General features: G+C 41.4%; 1 protein-coding gene across 1 annotated transcript in view; it reads left to right on the forward strand.

Annotated features, from left to right (window-relative positions):
- Nucleotides 1-21,717, forward strand: part of YTHDC2 (YTH domain containing 2) — a 71,660-nt gene that overhangs the window by 20,754 nt on the left and 29,189 nt on the right. Inside the window, exons 6-12 of the mRNA XM_018562491.1 lie at nt 5,385-5,551; nt 6,394-6,496; nt 11,621-11,777; nt 13,982-14,089; nt 14,508-14,662; nt 16,712-16,847; nt 19,517-19,643. Of these exons, the coding sequence (XP_018417993.1) occupies nt 5,385-5,551; nt 6,394-6,496; nt 11,621-11,777; nt 13,982-14,089; nt 14,508-14,662; nt 16,712-16,847; nt 19,517-19,643 (953 nt within the window). The remainder of the gene's footprint in view (nt 1-5,384; nt 5,552-6,393; nt 6,497-11,620; nt 11,778-13,981; nt 14,090-14,507; nt 14,663-16,711; nt 16,848-19,516; nt 19,644-21,717) is intronic.

The following is a 21,717-nucleotide window of genomic DNA, read 5'->3' on the forward strand; positions in this document are numbered from 1 at the left end:
CCCCCCCCCCCCCCCAATTAGGAAAAGAGAAAATACATTTTTATTTGTTCCAAACCTTGCTTTGTCTAGCAGTTCAGTTAGGCCCCACTCCAGTGTGTATAGAAATTAGTGTATATGTAGCCAACACTTTATTTCCTTTATTGTGCATTAAGAGACGCAACCTGATGAAAATGAAGCCACCAAGAGTTATACTGCTGCCTATAAGAGAAATGGACCCCAGGCACATAAAAAAAACTGAAGACCAGACCCTTCAAGGCTATAACCCCTTCCACCTCACTCCTGCTCAGTTCTGCTTAGTCTCCTTGGAAGAATGTATGTCTTGCTCTTCCTATATTTTTTGCTACCGTGTTCCCCCGAAAATAAGACACTGTCTTATTTTATTTTTTTGCACAAAATAAGACACTAGGTCTTATTTTCGGGGGATGTCTTACCTGGCTGGCGGAGGAGTGGACGAGGTCGCTTCCATTGTGCGGGCGTGTGGGCGGGAGCTGCGGCTGGCGTGTGGGCGGGCGTGTGGGAGGGGCAGGAGCTGCGGCCGGCTGGCGTGTGGGCGGGGCTGGAGCTGCGGCAGGCTGGTGTGTGGGCGAGCGTGTGGGCAGGGCTGGAGCTGCGGCCGGTCTTTACACAGTTTATGTGCAGCTACCCCGAAAGTAAGACCTAGCGGATTTCTGTAATATAAGACCTACCACCGAACTAGGTCTTATTTTCGGGGTAAGTCTTATATTACAGAAATCCCTGAAGATAGTGCTAGGTCTTATTTTCGGGGTAGGTCTTATATTACAGAAATCCCTGAAGATAGTGCTAGGTCTTATTTTCGGGGTAGGTCTTACTTTCGGGGAAACACGGTGGATTTGGAATATTTGTTTTCTACTATCAAGAGCTACTGGTAGGTTTAGGCCAGATATTGGAAATCCCGGATGTCTCTCCAGTTAACCCACGAGCACAGGTTTTCCTTCATTAAGTATACTGGTGTTCTTTCTGCAACGGTCCTGCAGTCAGCGGTGACAAACCATCTTGTTCCAGTTGGCACAGAACTCAGCCCATACAAGTAAATTCTGGGTATTCCTTGTAGGGCATCGGGTCCAGAGCTGGGGCAGTTCGTCTGTCCCCGTCTCTGAAGACTCACTTTTGTAAGTGGCTTTAGCAGCTCTTTAGCTATTGGAGATTTTCTTCTTAATGTACCTGAGTATTTTTCTGTCTATGTGCTAATTGTTACAGAAATGGCTGTAGCTGTGCACTCTATGAGGAGGACAGTAAGGGCCCATTTACACCAACAACCTGCGTTCTGCCTCAGCCGCTAGTGTGTGCTGTGCAGGAAACCGGATGATTCACTAATTACAACACATCACACTGTTTACCTTTGTTCCTGTAACTTTATTACAATGTCACAAAATTATTTTTTATTCATCTTTTATACTTTGCAGAACATTGCGCTGTAGTGCATCTCGACACGCTGCACTGTGGGGAAAAATGAAACTTGTCCAATTTATTTTATTGTTTTGCACACACCACTGCAGTGCTGCATGCATGTGAGACATTTGTTCTATCTTGGATTAAAATGCTCTCAATGTCTTCAAAAGCTTCGGATGGAATCTATTTAGATATGTAGAGTATGTTATGGCCTCCCTCAATTGAAGAGACTTCTTAACATGCATGGGCGGAGAGGATGTATATTTACACATTCCCTTCTTTCCAGGTCCGTTTGTGGTCATTCCCCTTCGCTTTGCCTCAACCCCAAGAGTTTTCACAAAGGTCCAAACACCAGTTCTGGCTCTTCTTTGTCTCAGAAGCATTCCAGTTATCAGATAACTGGACAATCTGCTGTTATAAGAACAAACCTCTCTGACCATGGACTCCAGTGCATCACTCATGATGTGGACCTTGGAGGACTTCAGGTGTATCCTGAATTTCGTGAAGCCATTCTTGATTCCCTCACATCACTTTGAGTACTTGGGCATCCTAAACTGACTTCTTCTCCTGCCTCAGGAAAAGTTCACAAACTTGCAGAATCAGGTTTGGCAATCCCAATGTCTTCCCTAAAGAGCTGCATGCATGTTGTAGGACTGATTTTATCCACCTTCACAGCGGTCCCATTTGCTCAATTCCACTCCAGAACTTTGCAGCAGACCATTCTCACTGTGTGGGACAGATCCAGTCTTTCTCTATAGTAGATGATCTGATTACACCCCCAAACAAAGATGTCTCTGTCATGGTGGCTTCTGTCATCAGGGTTATCAGAGGGCAGGTTTCTTCCCTTACACTGGAAACTGTCATGGCAGTCTTCTGGACTGGGCTGGAGATCTGAAATATCTATCTATTAAGAGTTGTTGGTCTTCTAACTTCTAATCAACATCCTGGAATTATGAGCAATTTGTCATTACTTCACTGGACTTTCCCCATCCGACTGGTCATCTGGTCTGGGTTTAGTCGGATAGTGCCACATCTATGGGTTTCATCAGTCATCTGGGGGACACCAGGAGTGTTGCGGCGAGAGGAAGAGTCTTTCCTTTCTTTGGCAGAGTTTTTCACCTTGGTGCATTTTTCCTGGAGTGGAGAACTGGCAGGCAGATTTTCTCAGCAGACAACTCAGGATCTGGGGAATGGTCTCTGCATCAAGAAGTATTCCAGAACATACTGTATGTCTATGCTGAGGGATTCCGGACTTGGATCTGCTAGCTTTTTGGTTGAATAAGAAAGAGATTTGTCTCCAGGACACAAAATTCAACGGCGGATGAAGAGGATGCCTTTTTGACGTCCTGGATCAATATGCCCTAATTTATGCTTTTTCTCTGCTGAAACTCTTGCCTTGTCTACTTTGAAGCGTCAAAACCGGCAGCATTCCCGGCATTCTAAAAGCTGTGAATTTGCCTCGGAGAGTGTGCTCCTTACTTTGTTATACGACACTCTATGGCTTCTACCAGATTGGCTAGATCTGGTTTTCTCAAGTACTGATCTTTGACCTTGCTTCCCACTTGCTGGTTGTAATTGCCTGGCTTTTAAAACCCATAGATCTACCTTGCGGGAAGATTTATCAGTGAACGTGGAAAACTTATTTTCACTGGTGTGAGTCTCAGGGAGTTCCCCTAAGCGTGTCTTCCGTGCGTAACACTTGGCTCTTAATACTTTCAAGGGTCGGGTATCTTGGCTCTGTTCTTTTTCAACATTCTCTCAACACTCCTCTCTAATAATTCACCAATTTGAACTTTCAAGCAGGCACATATTGCTCCCCCTGGTCCAACTGTGCTATTTAAATCTAGTGTTCTTCTTTTTTGTGGCCATCACTTCGGCCAGAAGGGTTTTTAACTACTTGAAGACCAGGTGTTTACACCCCCTTCCTGTCCAGGCCATTTTTCAGTATTCACGCTGTAGTACGCTGCGGTACTTTGACTGACATATATTCCGTCATGCAACGCTGTACTGAAATTAATTTTATACAATTTTTTAGGGACAGATGGATCTTTCTTTTGGGGTTATTTAATCACCACTGCAGGTTTTATTTTTTACTATATTTAGGAAAAATTACTGAAAATGTAGAATTTTTTTTTTTTTACATTGTAAGGAAACAATTATTCCCAATTTTTTGGTAAAATATAAAAGGGTAAATAGACACCAAACATGTCAAGCTTAAAAATTGCGCGCACCCGCGAAATCGCAAACAACTACCATACTCAAAATTTACCATAGCGACGCTTTCAAAGCTTTTACAGCTCATCAGTTTAGTTTTATCAGTGATTGATGGGCCTACAATTATTGCTCTCACTGTAATGGCCGCGATCGTTGTTTTCGCAGGTATGCACACCTGAAGCATGTTTGCATGCGTGTATGTATGGGTGGGGACTTAAAACATTTTGTTTTTTTCAATTCTTTTTTATGTGTAACTTTAGAAAAATAGTTTTGGAAACTTTTATTTGTTTTGTTTTCACTTAACTTTATTTGTATCAGATAGGGGCTAAGAAACCCCCCTATGTGATAGCAAAAGATGTGACAGGTCCTCTTTATGGAGACATTAGTGGTCTCCAAGACCCCTAATGTCACCTAGGACCCCCCTGAAGAAGCTGATGAAGCAGAGATCTGCTTCATCAGCTTCTCTCCAGCGTCTGAAGCTGGAGAGTGACACGAGAATGCGGAAGTGATGTAATATACACCACTTCCGCATTCTGACAGCGGAGAGGGGACCGGAGGGAGCTCGTGTACCGACCTCCCTCTGATCCCCTGTCGGAGAGGCACTATGCTGGTCCCAGGCTCGCACCTGGTAGGGGGGCCGCGGAGGGGGGGAAGACACGGGCCGGCAGCTTATACAAGTGATCCGCCGGCTCTATAGCCGGCGGATCGCTTGTATGTTAACAGGCATCGGTGCCTGTTTTTACATTTTGTGTCTTTCCCGCTCGCCCGTGCCGCACACGAGTGGGCGGGGCTAACGGACCGTATATACACGGCCTGTTACTTCCAGGAAGCTCACGGCCGGCTGGTTTTTTACAACGGTCGGCCGGGAAGCGGTTAAGGTTATTACTGTTGTCCTCTTAAGAGTCCTTTCTGATCTTGGCAACAGACAAGGTAAGGACCTTCTGTTTACCCAAAAGTGGTCCCTGCCTTCCTTCTTAAATTTAGATATGTTTCTATGTGCCCAGTGTGAATTTCTCCTGTAGAAGGCGGCAGTATAACCCTAGGTTGCTTAATTAGCTGTGTCCTTCAGTAGACTCCAAGAAAAGGATTTTATGGTAAGTTAAAAAAAAAACTAAACTTGTTTTTTGTTAGGTTTTAGTAGAAAAATGTAAAACCAATGTTGCATTAATATTTTGCCATCTGTTTCCTATTGGGATTATTTCCTGTGCCCATAAGTGGAATTTCCCTCCTCGGCAGGTGTCCCAATTTCATTATTTACCCTCACCTCTTTTATTTCCAGCTGTAAAATTTTGGACTTCCATCATGTTCTGTATAGAGAAGGTAAATATCTCCTGTAGGGTCACAAAAAGCAAATAAAAACAAAAAAACCCCCGTAAAAACTGATGGTTTTTAATTCTATTATGTACAAAACAAATACATTTTTGTCTGTACAGACACTTTAACAGAGATTTGTAAGAGGGAGCTTGATTAAATGGCCTGACCTACAACTAATGAATACCCATGAAACTATATTGTTTTTAAGACTATATTGTTTTTAAGACATATTAACAAATACTATCATTCTTGGCCTGTATTAGAGGTAAAATTGGTTGCTGTGATATAATTCCGTACACTGTTTATTGAATAGGTTCTTACGAACATCATACACATGCACAACTGTGCACACATTTGTGTTTTTAGATGACGAGAATGGGAGAGGATGCAACAGCATTGAGTATTCAGGTCTAATCTATAAGAGGTTATTCTGTTCTTTGTATTAGATCCCACAGTTTCTACTGGATGACTGTCACGAACAGGGAATCCCATGCCGTTTATTTTGCACTCAGCCCAGGCGTTTGGCTGCAATTGCTGTTTCTGAAAGGGTGGCTGCTGAAAGAGGCGAGAAAATTGGGCAGACTATTGGGTTTCAGATCCGCCTGGAGAGCCGGTACGTCATACATATTGTAGATGTTAAACTGTAACCTTGCTTATTGTCCATTGTACACATTGCAAAAATCTTTGCAAACTGCAATGCATATGCTTACCTGCTGCAGCTCTGTTGAAAATTACGTGTGTTCCATTCACTCCACATCTGAATATTAAGTGGCAGGGTCTGCCTGCTATATTTCAAGTACATCAGCAAGCAATGCAATTTGGGTGGGCGTACTGGCACAAACAGTGTACAGAATGGTTTGTGTTGCCATTGATACAAGGGTAGGGATTTTATTGTAAGTTTAAAATATCAAATGGCTGGATGGATAGATCAATTTTAATAATACTGTCATAATAAATTTACTAATAAAAATATGCTTTCATTATCTCAGTTGCATTAGAATCAATACACTTGGAATCTGATATATTGATTTGCCATGGTGGGTGGACAGCTATATGCCTACAATATTTAGGAAGATTAAGTGTATAAACTAGTATAACTATCAGCAGGTAACTAGCACACCAGGTCATACACAATATTTAGGAAGATTAAGTGTATAAACTAGTATAACTATCAGCAGGTAACTAGCACACCAGGTCATACACATCTTAAAATGTTTTGTTTCGCTATCCAACAAACGTATTCAGAACCGAACTGTACAGTATAGCTGACAGTATTCATTGCTTGCAAGGCAAGGTGAGACGTTCGTCCATCCCACGTGCTGATGCAGAACAAGTAGAATTGCTGCTTATTGCTGAGAGAGAGAAATTACTAGTTTACACTCTGTTGTGATTGTACATTATTAAGGAATTAACTTTGTATTGTGTAATTCAAATATGTTATCCTCTGTTAATTAGGGTCTCTCCCAAGACTCTCCTGACATTCTGCACTAATGGAGTCCTTCTGCGTACACTCATGGGTGGAGACAGCGCAGTTTCTACTGTCACTCATATTATTGTGGTAAGGACTTTATCCCAACACAAACCATACATGGAAAATAATAAAATAAGTGTAACTGCTACAAAGCAACTTGTAAATATTAATGGGAATAGGTATACAATTTACACTCTTGTAGATAATGTTATATATTTGACAGTTAATGTGCTTATGAGCAGTTGGAAAGCATTGCTGTCACAAACTTCATGTTTTTGGTTCAATTTGAGTTCTCACAATTGAATTTACTGAAGGCAGCTCTAGCAGGTGTCTCCTCAAAGGTTAGCGGTCTAGCCCAGTGCAATTTGATTCTTTCCCTTCGCTGCAGCAGTAACTGAACTTATTACAGTCTGGTTGTCCCAGATTGCCAGACCTGCAACTATTTATTGTCACCCACTATGTTCTGAGAGGTGTTTTCTGTTGTACCTATATTTTGCACATGTTAATCCTCTCTTAAAGCAGAAGTAAAGCTAGGTTAAAAAAAAAAAACCCAAAAGGACCACCAGGAGCTTTTAGCCATAATGTACTAGTATGCACAGCATATTGGCGTATTATGGCAGATTTACCTGCCAAACTGCACCCCTCCAGCGCAGTGCTTCTCCTCTCTGGAGCTTCTATATTTGGCTCAGTCCTCTTCTAGGTTTCGAGTCTTTGGCCCCTTGATTGGCTGGGGCCCGCTGACATGAATTCCATGCATGGGAGTTACTTTAGCTTGGCGTGCCAGTACTGTTCTCTGAGCTTCGAATGAGCGGTTGAGTGCACAGAAACTGAAATGGCCGAATGGTGAAAAGAAGCTTTTATGGCATAAAACATCCACTTTAATGTTTTAACATCCACTTTAATTTCAAAACTAAAAAGTTAAATTAAAAAAAATGTTCCATGTGTTTTTGTTTGTTTTGTTTTTTTAGGTAATTATATTATGTTGAAAATCAATTTCAAAGTAAAGGTTGCATAAGTACAGCACATTATACAAATGGATTGACTCAATTTCACTCACATATGCAAAGAACAACTTAAGTGTTAAGGCCCGGTTCACACCTGGGCGTTTTGTAGCGCCTTCCTACGCTCTGCAAAACGCTCAAACACCGAAATCCCATTATTGCCTATGGGCATGGTTCACACCTGGGCGTATTACAAGCCGTATGAACGCGCTACAAAACGCCCTATGCCCAAAGAAGTACAGCAGCTTCTTTGGGTCGTATTTGCCGCGCGTATTCATTGGGATACAGCCAATGTCTGTCGCGCGTTTTTTACCGCGAATCGCGGTAAAACCGCGCGACAAACACGCATGTTCGATACGCCTAGGTGTGGACCCAGCCTAAAGGTGGATAGCATGGAAGCAGCAGTTGATTATACAACCCGACCTCCTCAAAAATAGTTTCTGCATTTTACTTTCTGTTGATCATGATCCCCTTACATGTCAGTCACCTATATGTTAAGACATAGTAAGCAGACTTGGGTACCCACAAAAGAATTCCAAACCCAGATCTGGTCATTTTGACCTGTTCCATAAATACCTAAGACAACTCTTATAATGTCCTTCCACCTTATACTTTCCATATTGTCATTTCTCACAGACACCTTTCAGACATAGACCTGCCTTGGAAGTTTGAATGTTGGTCGTACAAGAAGCAGAGGAGGTTACACAGACTAGGCTTCAGTATGCACATCCCAATTAACCCTGCGTGGTGCTCTGAGTAATATTTCTGAATAAACATAGTTGCAGTGTTTGCTAAATAGCATCAGCAGCTCACTGATTTGCTTTTATCTGGAATTGCTTTCCAGGCTGAAATGGGATATGGCATATTCTCTTTTTTTTTATCATATTGCATGGCCACATTTAAATATGTTTGGCAGAAAACTGCATGAGCACATTCTCTCCCTTTTTATATTGGTTACATAATTAGTCAGGTTGAAAAAAGACACATGTCCATTGAGTTCAACCTATAGAGATATGAAAAAAAAAGAACGCTATGCCCACAGTTACCCACTGTTGAACCAGAGGAAGGCAAAAAACCCCTATAAAGCATGGTTCAATTTTCTCCAACAGGGGAAAAAAATCCCTTCTGATCCCATAAGGCAATCGAATATTCCCTGGATCAGCAATCTCTGGTGCCTAACATACCTATAATTACTCAATATCCAGTAATATTCTGCGCATTTAGGAATACATCCAGATTTTTTTTTAAATAGTTAGCTGAGCTAGCTAGAACTAGTTATTAAGTTGTTGAACTGTCATTAAATAAGGGAGAACTGTTGACTTTTGATGTTAGAAAGAGAACTTAGGAACTTCTCAGCAAAACAATTCCCACTTCTTTTTAATGTTTTCTAGTATATGAAGCTGGAATTACTGCTATAGCTTGAAAATGTGTTGTAATATGTTGAGGTGACATAACTGGGGGCGAGTAATTTATTGCAAATTAAAGATAACCGTGCCTTCCAGATTAAATTTGTTTGTTTTATGAAGTGATGACTGATGTTCCTGCCAAACTGGAATCAATCGTCATCGATCTAATAATTAAAATGTCACTCTCTTCTGTCACATGACAGAGTTTTATCAGCATTGTTTATTGCTCTCATTTTACCCTTTATAAACAAGAAGCAGTATCACGCGCATCACAAATCTCACATGCGTAGCGACACACCAATTTTCTCTGTCCTCATTATTAAACATGGAACCATTCATTGTTTCATTGTCATCAAGGATGTCGGCAAATGATTACACCTGGTGTTCTGATTTGTAATTACACAATGCTTGAACACAGAACACTCTTCTGACAAATCAGATACAAGGGCAGAGAGTTGGGCTATAAATCAGTTGTATTATTTCTAATGATTTAGGAACAAACTAGCACCTATATTGAAAGTCAATGTCTAAACAAAAATGTGTGATTGATGTAAATTGAATGCAGCTACTAAACATGCTGATTACATTACTTAATGTGGTACTGAAACTTTAATATGTTATATGAGTGATGTTCTTTTATGTCAATTGTTTGTTCTAGGGTTATTTTGTTATCTTGAATATTTTAGGTTCTAGATTCTAGAGACTGTAGCAGGATTCGGCCTTGCTGTGGTTTAAACAACTTAAAGTGTGTGTAAAGCCAACATTTCTTTAAAATCTCTATCGGATTATTTTTTGCTGCCTCTGTCCTTTTGGGAAGCTTTCTCTTTACTTCCTGTCCTGGAAATGGGACAGGAAACCTCTTGAAGGGAGTTTAATTCCCATCTTAGAGAGTTTTTACTGAGACCGAGACGCCAGATGTCTCCAGTGGAGGATTTTTACTCCTTTCTTGTTTTGGTGTCAACTTAAAATTTTTTGATTTCCTCTCACATTCTGTCTTAGTGGCAATGGTGGAATGGATGGATCTTTCCAAAAAGGATACGGACTTGACAAAGGATCTAATCCTGACCTAATCTGTTTTAAACAAAAATAATTTAGCCTTTAGATACACTTTAATGTTAAACATGAAAGGAGTTTGGGTTCCCCACAGGTATTTGTTGATTCATCCTGGTACTGACTGAAGTACTTTTGGCTTAAGTACTCTACTATACAACACTGATTTTAGAAGTCAGACATTTATTTTTACCACAAATCGGACAGTTTGTGTCACAAACTATTGTTAAATAGGGGATTGGCTAGATTAGCCTGGGTGAGGCAGGATTATCAGGGTTATTCACAAAAGGGTGCAGAGTTTGGAGAAGTGAACAATCTAGGGCAACATAGCTGATTTGGAAACATTCTCCAATTCAGCTCACTTTCCAGTTCAGCTATGTTGTCCTAGATTGTTCACTTCTGCCTTCTCCAAACTCTTCACCCTTTTGTGAATAACCCGGTATGTCTAGTTGTCCGGTCCTTCTAATCTAGGGACATGTTATCAAGAAAGTATCCATGTTAAAATGCCATTATGAGGCATTATAACTTTAAATTGTGATTGTAGGCAGATATTAAAAAAACACATTTAATCCAGTTACATATTCATTAAATATGTGTCAATGTATTTTTAAATATTACTGTCTTTTAGTGGTCCCTTGTAATCATCTGTACATCATCATTTAGAACATTGTTTAAACTGAGAGGACTGTGAAGCTGGCTGAACTTCCCACAGTGTGTGCCGCTGTCGGGCACCCCTTCGGCCAGCATCCCTCGATCATCTGACCAAAGGAGGCAGCCAGAAAATCTTTGAACGAACAGAGCTGGCAGCCATTAAACTGTCGACTCTGTTCAGGTATTCTGACAGCGGCGGCCCGTAAGAATTGATGGAGGAATCTGTTCTATTACTTACGTTCAGCCCGCAGGTTGAACAAAAAAAATAGAACAGTGTATAGCCAGCTTCAGTCAGTCAGGAGCTTAGTGTTATGATTTTTATTTTCTTGTCCCTTGAGGGACATTCAACACCCAATTGTTTGCTGAGCCTCACTGCAGATTCCACAAAAGCACTCCTGTGCAGATGAACCTGCAGATTATGTATCTGATCTGCCCGCAATCTTAGTGGCTTCTAAGCCATTGGCTATAGGGACTCTTTGCCTGGGCATTTCAGCATTAATCAACTGTTTCTCAAATTGTAAGACTGCTACCTGGTCTTCTATATACATGTTCTCTAAGTTCTACCAGGTGGATGTTACAGCCTCATCTGATGTCAGCTTCAGGTATATTGACCTTTAGGTAGCTCTTGAGCTGCAGTCAGTTTCCGTGTCTCTGTTGTTTTCTTGGGCTTGCTAGTGTTGCTTTGCTGTGCTGCCCACCCCTCAGTTGGTCTGCTCTTGGAAGTCCCTCAATGGTTGAAAAGTAAATTGGATTTTTGTACTCACGGTAAAATCCTTTTCTTGGAGTTCATTGAGGGACACAGGTCCCATCTCTGTGTTTATGATGACGCTCTCAGGACTATTTCACTATAAAATTGAAGTATGCCGATAGGCTTATCTTGGACTGGTCTTCTCTAGATGACAGTATAACCTGAAGATGAAAGACTTCATGTGTCCCTCGATTTAAAGCACGTACAAAGATCCTGTTATTTCATGGAACTAATGATTATCATAGATCGTCATTGCCTCTTTTTTTAAGATTGTTTATTAGTTTAGAAAGTGGTATTTTATGTTATGTTTTGTTCTTGTAATACTCTCTACATCTTGTCATTGATCATGTAACAGGATGAAGTTCATGAGCGTGATCGGTTCAGTGATTTTCTGTTAACGAAGCTGAGGGATGTGGTGAAGAAGCATCCAACTCTGAAGCTGATCCTCTCTAGTGCGGCCTTAGATGTCGACTTGTTTCTCAGATATTTTGGAGGCTGTCCTGTTTTAAATAGTATGCTTTTTTGTTTTTCTGTTTTTACTGTTTTATTAAATTAGTTGTACTATCCGTGTTAACCAAGTTATGCACGTTCTCAGCTATACACAGGCAGCACATTTTACGTGTACATCTAGTAAAACTACCTTATGGTTTTTTTAATTGTTTTTGGTAACAGGGAAGAATTATAACTAGGGATGCACCGATACAGATACTAGTACTCAGTGCCAATACTGAATATTTGGGCTAGTACTCGTACTTGCCCAAATGTTACCGATGTGTATCCCGATCAGGAAGCTTGGGGGTGAGTCATTGCCCGCCCCCTGGATTCCTAATTGGGTGGGAAGACAGCTCCATGCTTTCTCCTCACCTGGTGACGAGGTAGCATGGAGCTGGCTTCCCAGCCACTCGGGAAGCCCGGCGCCATGTAATGACTTGCCGCTCGGCTTCCTGATTGAATGGGAAGCTGGCCAATCAGGAAGCCAGGTGGCAAGTTATTACCAGCGCCCCCCCCGGCTTCCTGATTGGCCAGAAAGCCGTCTCCATGCTCCCTCGTCACCGGCTAATCGGGAAGCCGGGCGGTGAGTTATTACATGCAGCCCTGCTTCCTTATTGGGACCTCTGGTATTGGTATTTGGTATCGGTGAGTACCGGGAAAAAAAATATTGTTACTCGATAACGAAAAACAGCTATTGGTGCATCCCTATAACCCCTGTTGGGTTTTTACTGCTATCTGATGCTGGTGTCTGCAACAGGATCACAGAAACAAATACAAATCTGACAGGGGTTCTAGCCTTCCCCTACGTTACTAAATACAAAGCATGTTTATTCCTGCGTTACCATTGGAGACATTTTCTCTCCGGAAAGTTAGTGAGGAGAAACCCTTGTAATGGATAGCAGTAAAAACCCAGTAGGGATTGTAAACCTTCCCCACACTATCCTAACCCAAAAAAATGAAAAGATTTGGCTACTATTACCCTTTTAATCCTTTCATAGTGAATTGATTGCGACAGTTGTATAGTGCATTGGACAAAGCCTAACATATCTCAAACTAGGGTCAACTGAAAGCATTTTAAAGTATAGTAATATGTCTTAAAACTGACCTAGGGGTATGCTGCATATAATCGCTGCCGATTTGTCCATTTACTTATTGACATAGAAAAAAACATACCAGGAAACATTGGGGGCAAGCAAAATCTGGACCAGTTGCCCATGGCAACCAAACGGCTACTATCTTTTCATTTTAAAAACTTAACTGAACAAATTGAAAGAGAAGCTGATTGGTTAATATGGGCAGCTGCTCCATATTGTGTGTTCCTGCCACATATGCAAAGGGAAGGCATCCATTTCATAGTCGATACACAGACAATCAAAATAGTGTATATTGCCACATTTTAACTAACGGTAATCATTTGTGTTTGCTGCAGTTTTATATAATCAACAGGGCTTGAAAAATCCACTCGCCTGCTTGTCTGTGACGAGAGGACGGTGGAGCCCGACGAGCAGCTTCCCGGCCGGCCGTTGTAATTACACTGCCGGCTGGGAGCTTTACATTCAAGCGATCAAGCGTCTCTAGAGACGCTCAATCGCTTGTATTAGCAGCTGTCACTGCCGTTGCCGGTCCTGAGATCCGCTGTGCCCAATGCGACCGGGCCCGGCACGGCTCTGTGACAGGAGATCAAAGGGAGGTCAGTATACGGTCTCCCTTTGATCTCCTCTCAGTCCCCGAATGCAGGAAGTGATGTATATTACATAACTTCCTGCATTCAGTGTCACTCTCCAGCTACAGAAGCTGATGAAGCCGATGTCTGCTTCATCAGCTTCTCTGGGGGTCCCTAGGTGACAGAGGCCTAGGAGACCCCTGATGTCTCCATAAAGAGGACCTGTCATGTAAATTGGCTATCACATAGGGAGCTTCTTAGTCCCCCAAAATATGGGGAAGAATAAATGTTTTATAACATAACGTAGTGAAACTGTGTTTTTTTTTTTTTTTACATTTATGGTACTTTTTTTCATTATATAGTAAAAAAATAAATAAATATAAGTTAATTTGCAAGGCTATAGTCTGGTCATACTGACTGGTGACATTTTTGACTGGTGAGACACCATCCAATTTTTCAAGCCCTGATGATCAATAATCATTTCTGTTGGACAAGTTGTGAAATGCATGTTAGGATAAATCTGAGGTGAATACTAGTGGCGTGTAATTTTTTTTTCTTCAGTACCAGGCCGCCCTTTTGAGGTAAAAGAAATGTTTCTAGAAGACATATTAAGGACTACTGGCTACACAAATAAGGACATGCTTAAATACAAGAAAGAAAAACAGTCTGGTAAGTTAAATGGAACTCTAAAGTAGCTTATATGTGCTGGAAAGCACTCTATATTTTACAATAGAACATATTTTTGTTTGTTTTTAACTATAAGCCATCTAAAAAACATTGCTTAACAATCTGTCCTATTCAGTTCCTAGCCATAAATTCATTCTCGGCCTCCAAGGCTTTACCAAACATTATACTAAATTGTTTTTTTCATTAATCACAAACCTTTCAGCTTATGTTTAACCACAATGCTATTCCTTGTGTTGCTCCTTAATATGCTTGCTATATTTTTCTGCCTAGAAGTATTGCATGGATTTCCTTGTGAAGTGTTTTATATGGTAATATTTATACGCTGTCCTGATATCATTTAGACATCATAAGCCTTGTTCTCTCTCAGTACTGATATTGTGGTTATTTGTTATGTTATCAGAGGAAAGGCAAAAGTCAACTCTATCGGAATGGCATTCAGTGACAGAGAAGAGTACAAAGTCAGACACAGACACCCAGAGGCAGAGGACCTCTGCCAGCATCACTAAGGATTATGACTTGCTGGATGATGGAGGGGACACACTGTTTAATCAACTGGTGAGGAGTTTAACTTGCAGTCAAGCATAGTTATGTGGGGAGGTGTGCAGAGTTAGCATTCTTCAATAAAGGGAATAACTAAAGAAAGCATCCTGTGGGTTCCCATAGGCAATCACTGTAATTTGAGGTTGTTAGGCACAGTACTAGGGGAAATTATTGCTCCATGTTTTGGTAAAACCTAGGACAGTATGGACAGAATTACAAATTGTTTGGCAAAGGAATAGTTACCATATTGTATGTACTGTATTTATGTGGGGATCTGCCTAAAAGGAGAACTATGAGGCGAGTGCTTTTCACTCACCTCATAGTTCTAGCCGACCTGTGACAATGAGACTGTCACAGGTCGGCTCAGTAGATCGGGAGGTGAGAGAACACATACCGGCGTTCGCTCACCTCTCGATCCTGTCACGGCTCTCTGCCGTGACAGGGGAGGGTCTGGATTCCCCCCTCCCGCTCTGATCCGCCAGCACTGACTGGCGGAACGGACGGGGCGGATACAGCTGGCTCTGCCTCTAGATTGGCAGAACCAGCTGTCAGTCACGCAGCTGGGCGGATCCAGACATAATTGTCGGGATCCGCTTCAGCTGCGGCGTCTCAGTATACCGCGAGCAGCAGCGAGCAGTATACTGCGGCGTCTCAGTATACCGCGAGTTACACCACGCGGTATACTGAGCCTAGGGTGACGGGAGGACGCTAGTTTGTGTCCTCCCGTTTCCCTATGGAGAACTACCGGGAAAAGCCTTAAACCCATAGTTCTCCTTTTAAGAAATGGATTTTCATTATTCTTTTTTTTCTAGAAGCAGATTTGCCATCTGCTGGAAGTCTTTGACTTCATATATTGTTTCCAATTGCTCACTATTTTTTTTTATAATAAGCCAGTTAAAATCCATGACAGTGTATGTCTGTACCAGTCCTCCTGATTTTGCTCTGCCTGCCCTAAATGTCAGGTCAGTAGATTAGAAGTCTCTGACATCCCAACAGCTTTCATTTTGGAAGAAAGATGACAGAAATTAGTTCTATAGAGGTGAATAATACTGAAATACCAGATTCACCTCGCCACTCCACTTAAATCTGGTGGTTTTGTCTTAAGAAAATGCTGCTTCAAATATAATGTATATAAAAGAGTAAACAGGTTGTTTTCAAAAGAAAAGTGACAAAAACCAATTGTATGCACTTAAGAGTGAATGATCTCGTTGGCTCTGGTGAGTTCTCTGTTTTGCACAAGGTTTTGGAACTCGCACAGATAATGTTTGTGGATCACATTGTGGTGAAGAATCATGATGATTTACAATGTTTTTTTTGTGAGTATACCAGAGGCTTTGGACTCCTAGACTAGAGTTCTACATTAGTCATAGTATAAATTAAATAAAAGTATGAATACTTTTCATATACACATATGTTCATTAGGTGTGTGCTACATTTATATCTGCATATTTTTACATCATTGAAAAAAATAATCCTATAAAACACAAAACTATGGTATGCACAATACACTTCAGCAACCTTTTCCTTTTTCTTCATCTGGAAACTGGTTAAAGCCCTAGTAGTCGGGTTAAGAAGAGGCTCTAAATCCCTTTTAATTATTTTTTTATTGTTATTTGTGTCGAAATAATGTGCCTTTTGTCAGTGGGTTAGATAAGGGCAGTCTGTATCTCCCCAGAGCAATAAATCATACTCAGACTTATCCAAGTATAATTTTCCAGTGCAGACCTGAAAGTGATTGATTTCTGTAAGAAAGCACATCATGAGACTCAACCTACAGATGCATTGACGTATACAACAAGTATTTGTAGTATTTCTTATGTGGCTCTTCTATTTCCTGCCTTTTAGTATTCATAAATATACTATATGTTGGGTTTTATAGTCTCCCATATTGGATATCATTAGCATACCAGGTACCAGCAGCTGCAAAGAAAGTACAAGTACTTTGTCATCCAGTAATCAGGGGCTAGGACTTGTAGATCTACCATAGCAGCCACTGGCCTGCCATATCTGTAAAACATTTCCATTGTTCTTCTGACTCGTCTTTTGTTGTCTGTGCATGTGAAGACGGAGAAGGATGCGAACAGTCTGGAGCCCTGGCTGATCAAAGAAATGGACTCCTGTCTCTCAGATATTTGGTTGAACAAAGATGTTGATGCTTTTGGTCAGCTGTTCCACTTGATATTGTCAGAAAATGTTAGTGGTAAGTTATAAGCTGTTTGTATTACTATATAATGTTTAACTATGTGTCATGGGGCTGCCTTCCAATCGGTGGCTCAGCCTATACACATATCCACCGCGGCCAATAACAACTTGCCCTCATCTTCCTCTAAGACTTGCCCACCCGCCACTTCCTAACCACTAAGAGCTCCTCCGTTGCTAGTAAGATTGTCACGTGTAGTGTAGGTATGTGGGTGAGTTTGGCTTAGCCTCAAAGTTGTTAGTAACTGACTAAGGGCCTGTGTTGACAGGCTTTGAGCTTGTGTCAATTGGATCAGTTTGACATCAGTTTAAAGAAGAACTTTACCCTTATCTTTTAAATGACAACAAAGGAACCTTTTAGAAAAGTTTAGTGATGGCAATCTACAAACATACGAATAGATAATTGCCGGCTATTTATTCTTTGCATACCGTATTTTTCTTTTCCTCCCATTCTTCCCAGAGTGTCCATTTTCAGGGCAGACAAATCCATTTCTCTTTGCTTCCTGGAACTCTGGCACATGTGAATTTGTGATGTAGAATCTCAGAAAAGGGGAAAAAATGCCTTTCCCTGAGAGCTTGTGAGATTTTGCAGTATGCAGATGAGCTTGCCCAGCAATTCACTGCTGATGTAACCTACCCAGGATACATCTCTTAGGCCCAGATTTCATCATTATTGCCTAAGAAGGACCAGAAAGTGGAAAAACTGTAATTGTAAGTAAAAGTAAGATATGTATAGCTAATGAATGTATTTAACCACTTCCTGACCGGGGTGTTTACACCCCCTTCCCAACCAGGCCATTTTTCAGTATTCAGCGCTGCGGTACTTCAACTGACGTTTATTCCGTGATGCAACGCTGTAGTTAAACAAATTTTATACCATTTTTTGGGGACAGATAGAGCTTTCTTTTGGTGGTATTTAATCACAACTGGGGGGTTTATTTTTTACTATATAACAAAAAAGTACTGAATATTTAAAAAAAAAAAAACACGGTTTTCCCTTTACTATTTTAGGAAACATTAATTTTTACCCAATGTTTTGGTAAAACATAAAAGGCGGGGTCACATCAGGTAAATAGACACCAAACATGTCAAGCCTTAAAATTGCACACACCCGTAAAATCGCAAAAAACTATCATAGCCAAAATTGGCCATAGGCTTTGCTTTAAAAGATTTTAGCGCTCATCAGTTTAATGTTATCAGTGATTGATGGCCCTAGAATTATTGCTCACACTCCGACGTTCGCGGCGATATGTAACGTGTGGCGTAATGGGTGCAATCGTCGTTTTTGCGTGTAGGCACACCTAACGCATTTTTGCGCATCTATGTGTGGGTGGGGGACTTTAAAAAAACTTTTGTGGGTTTTTTTTTATTTGTGTGTGAAATTGTATTTTGGGAGCAATTTCTTTTTTTAACTTTTTTTTTACACTCAACTTTATTGTTATCACATAGGGTGCTAAGAAGTCCCCTATGTAATAACAAACTACAGTGACAGGTCCCCTTTATGGAGACATCAGGGGCCTCTAAGACCCCTAATGTCCTCACCTAGGGACCCCCGAGAGAAGCTGAAGCTTAGATGTGCTTCATCAGCTTCTCTCCGGTTTCTGTACCGGAGAGTGACAGGGGAATGCGGAAGTGATGTAATATACATCACTTCCTGCATTCAGAGACCGAGCGGAGAGCAGAGGGAGATCTGTACTGAACTCCCTCCGTTCTCAGTGCACAGAGCCGCCACATCGCCCGGGATGGTTGACGCCCGGGATCGCGGCGGCGGCGTGAACGACGAGAAGAGGTAAGAGAGGGGTCACCCTGACTTGCATCATACAAGCAATCGCGCATCTTTACGGACGCCAGACCGCTTGTATGTAAACGGCCATCGCTGGCCGTTTAAAATCCTGGCAGATTCCTGCGCGCACGAGCGGGTGCCGGCACGAAGGACGTCTAAAGATGCCCACCCGCATCCAGGAGACTCCCGTCCAAGCGTCTTTCAGCGGACGGGAAGTGGTTAAAATAAGCATGCAAAGCTGCATGCTGATGTGTTTTTTTTTTTTTTTGTGTGAAATGGGGTAAAGGTCCACTTTAAGATGCTTCTGAGATCATTTAGAATTCATTGACCGGTGCATTTGACCTGAGGTTGTCCTCCTGACTTGCATTTGACATGCTTCAAGTGGGTTTGGCATTCCCATAGACTTGTATGTAAAACCCGTCTGGCGTGAAGAAAAGCTTGTCGATATGGGCCCTAATAGTAATAGTGGGCACCTTTTTTTATGCCTGCTCTTAGACAGGACTTTTACTTTCAAAAGTTTAAAATGGTTGACTGGTTTGCTATGAAATGTCCCTATACATTTGGCACCTATTCCCTATAGGCAGGGATAAGTAGCCATGTACAGCTTAATGCCAGGATTGTTTTTTTTTCATTTAACAGTAAATGCAGCCTATTTCTCCTTCCCGTTATCTTGACCCTGCGGAAAACTGAAAAATACGATTACTACGCTATCATAACTTTTTCTGGTGCTTTGCCCATGTGTGTATAATTTTTCAAAAATCCTTCCTAGTTCATATTTAGGATTTTTTTGTCAAATGCTTTGAAGGTTGTTTGGTAGAATCCTTTCTTTAAGCTGTGGAGGTCACAATATCCTGTCTTTACTATCACTGTCCCTTTTTTGTTTTTAGTTGACTACAGACACAGCGATACAAGCGCGTCTCCCTTGATGGTGGCAGCTGGACGGGGCTTTTTGAGTCAGGTGGAACAGATTATTAGCATGGGAGCCAATGTTCACAGCAAAGCATCAAATGGATGGTAAATGCATAGCTAATGTATTTAAATGACTGTATGCATAGTTGGCTTTACTATTTAAGTTATTAGGTACTATCTATGTTATCTTCAGTTGCCTGATGAATGCATTTATTATACTCGTAACTCATTTTGTGACACTTTTATTATGCCATTTAATGTAGCATTTGCTTCTAGATCCTTACATCATTAAGTTTGGCCAGAAATGTTATGGATGAGACATATCCTCTTTCTCAATATTTATGAGGTTTATAGGCACATGGGCTAAATAAAAAATGCAAAATGGCCCCAAATTTTTTTTCTATGTGTTAACCTTAAAGATAACAAATAAATGGTTTCTATGAAAAACAGATCAACTAAGGGCATGTCGACACATTTGTGAATATGAGCAGTTGGTGCTTGCGCAAAGAATGGGTGTTTACAAAAATGAATTGATAACCATGCGTGCTTAGTGAAGTTTTTGCTTTGTCCTGTATTATAAAGCACCCCCACTGCTGACAATGATTTGTATAATGACAGATGATGTATGCGTTTCTTAATTTACCACTTTAAAGCCTGAAGTATAACTAAGGGCTTGTTCACACGACGTCCGATTCAGTCCGGACCAGATCCGTGCGCTCCTGCACCAAAAAATGTATCCCTATGTGTTTTATGGGCAACAGTTCTCACCAGCACAGTCCGTTCCGGTCCAGACAGAAAAAATACTGCATGTCACATTTTGTCCGGTCCAGAAACGCACGTACACGTCAAACGCAATGGAAAAACCAGCCGAAAACGCTCCGCACTGCAGCTAACATAATGACAGCCCAACTCCCAACAAAAAAAAGAACTACTAACTGGAACGCGTAAAAAATGCACTGCACGTATAGAAATGCGTCTGCAGATCTGCACCAGATCTGGACCGGAAAATCGTGTGAACAAGCCCTTAAGGTGTGATGAATACAGTCTCCCTGCTCAGACATTTTCCAGCTCATGGGACAGCAATCAAAGCACCAGCAGATTGAGTGAATGTCACCGGGGCAGGTAAACTGATTAGTTAACCCTTAACATACACTTTAACCGCTTGCTGACAGCGGTGTTAAACCCCCTTCCTGTCCAGGCCATTTTTCAGTATTCAGCGCTGCGGTACTTTGACTGACGTTTATTCAGTCATGCAATGCTGTACTGAAATTAATCTTATACCATTTTTTTGGGGGGGCATATAGAGCTTACTCTTGGTGGCATTTAATTACCCCTGGGGGGTTTTATTTTTTACTATATAATGAAAAAAGTTCAGAAAATTTTGAAAAAATATAGTTTTTCCCTATGTTATGAAACATTTATTATTATTAGGGATGCACCGATATATCGGCCACCGAAACATATCGGCCGAAAATGGCACTTTTGGCATAATGCCGAAAGAGCCATGTTTCGGCCGATACATCTGGTCATCCCTTGTTTATTTTCTCCCCGCTGGCCGCTGTTCCAGCGGGGAGATAAGAAAGTGACAGCCGCCGAGCGCTGCAGGAGTCAGGACGAGAGCGCTGTGAGCTGCGGCATATTATCCAATTTTTGGTAACACATGGAAGATGGTGTCATGTCGGGTAACTAGTAAAACAGCAAAAAGTTTTCCTGGCACACTCACAAGCTAGCATGTAAAAAAACTTGTCTCACACGCAGGTTAAAAACAGAGGTTTGGATACACGTCTTCTGCAGAAAATGCAAAGCTGACTGGCGGAACGGACGGGGGAGGGGCGGGCACAGCTGGCTTTGCCTCTAGATAGGCAGAGCCCGCTTTCACTCATGCAGCTGGTTGGATCTCCACAGTATTGTCACCCCACTTACCCCATAGTTCTCTTTTAACATGTCAGGTGTAATCGTTGTTTTCGCATGTAGGCGCACCCAATGCATATTTACGTTTATATATGCGGGGGACTTAAATTGATTTTGCTGTTTTAAAAAAAAAATTTTTTCCTATGATACTTTTTTTTTTTTTTACACTTTATTGCTATCGCACAGGGGGCTAAGCTCCATTCTCTACACATAGTTTGGTGTTCCTCAGGACACACTAGGGTCAGAAAAATGTAAACTTCTTTTTTTT

Source organism: Nanorana parkeri, unplaced genomic scaffold (assembly GCF_000935625.1).
Source record: "Nanorana parkeri isolate BGI_ZX_2015 unplaced genomic scaffold, ASM93562v1 scaffold580, whole genome shotgun sequence".
NCBI classification, from domain to species: Eukaryota; Metazoa; Chordata; class Amphibia; order Anura; family Dicroglossidae; genus Nanorana; species Nanorana parkeri.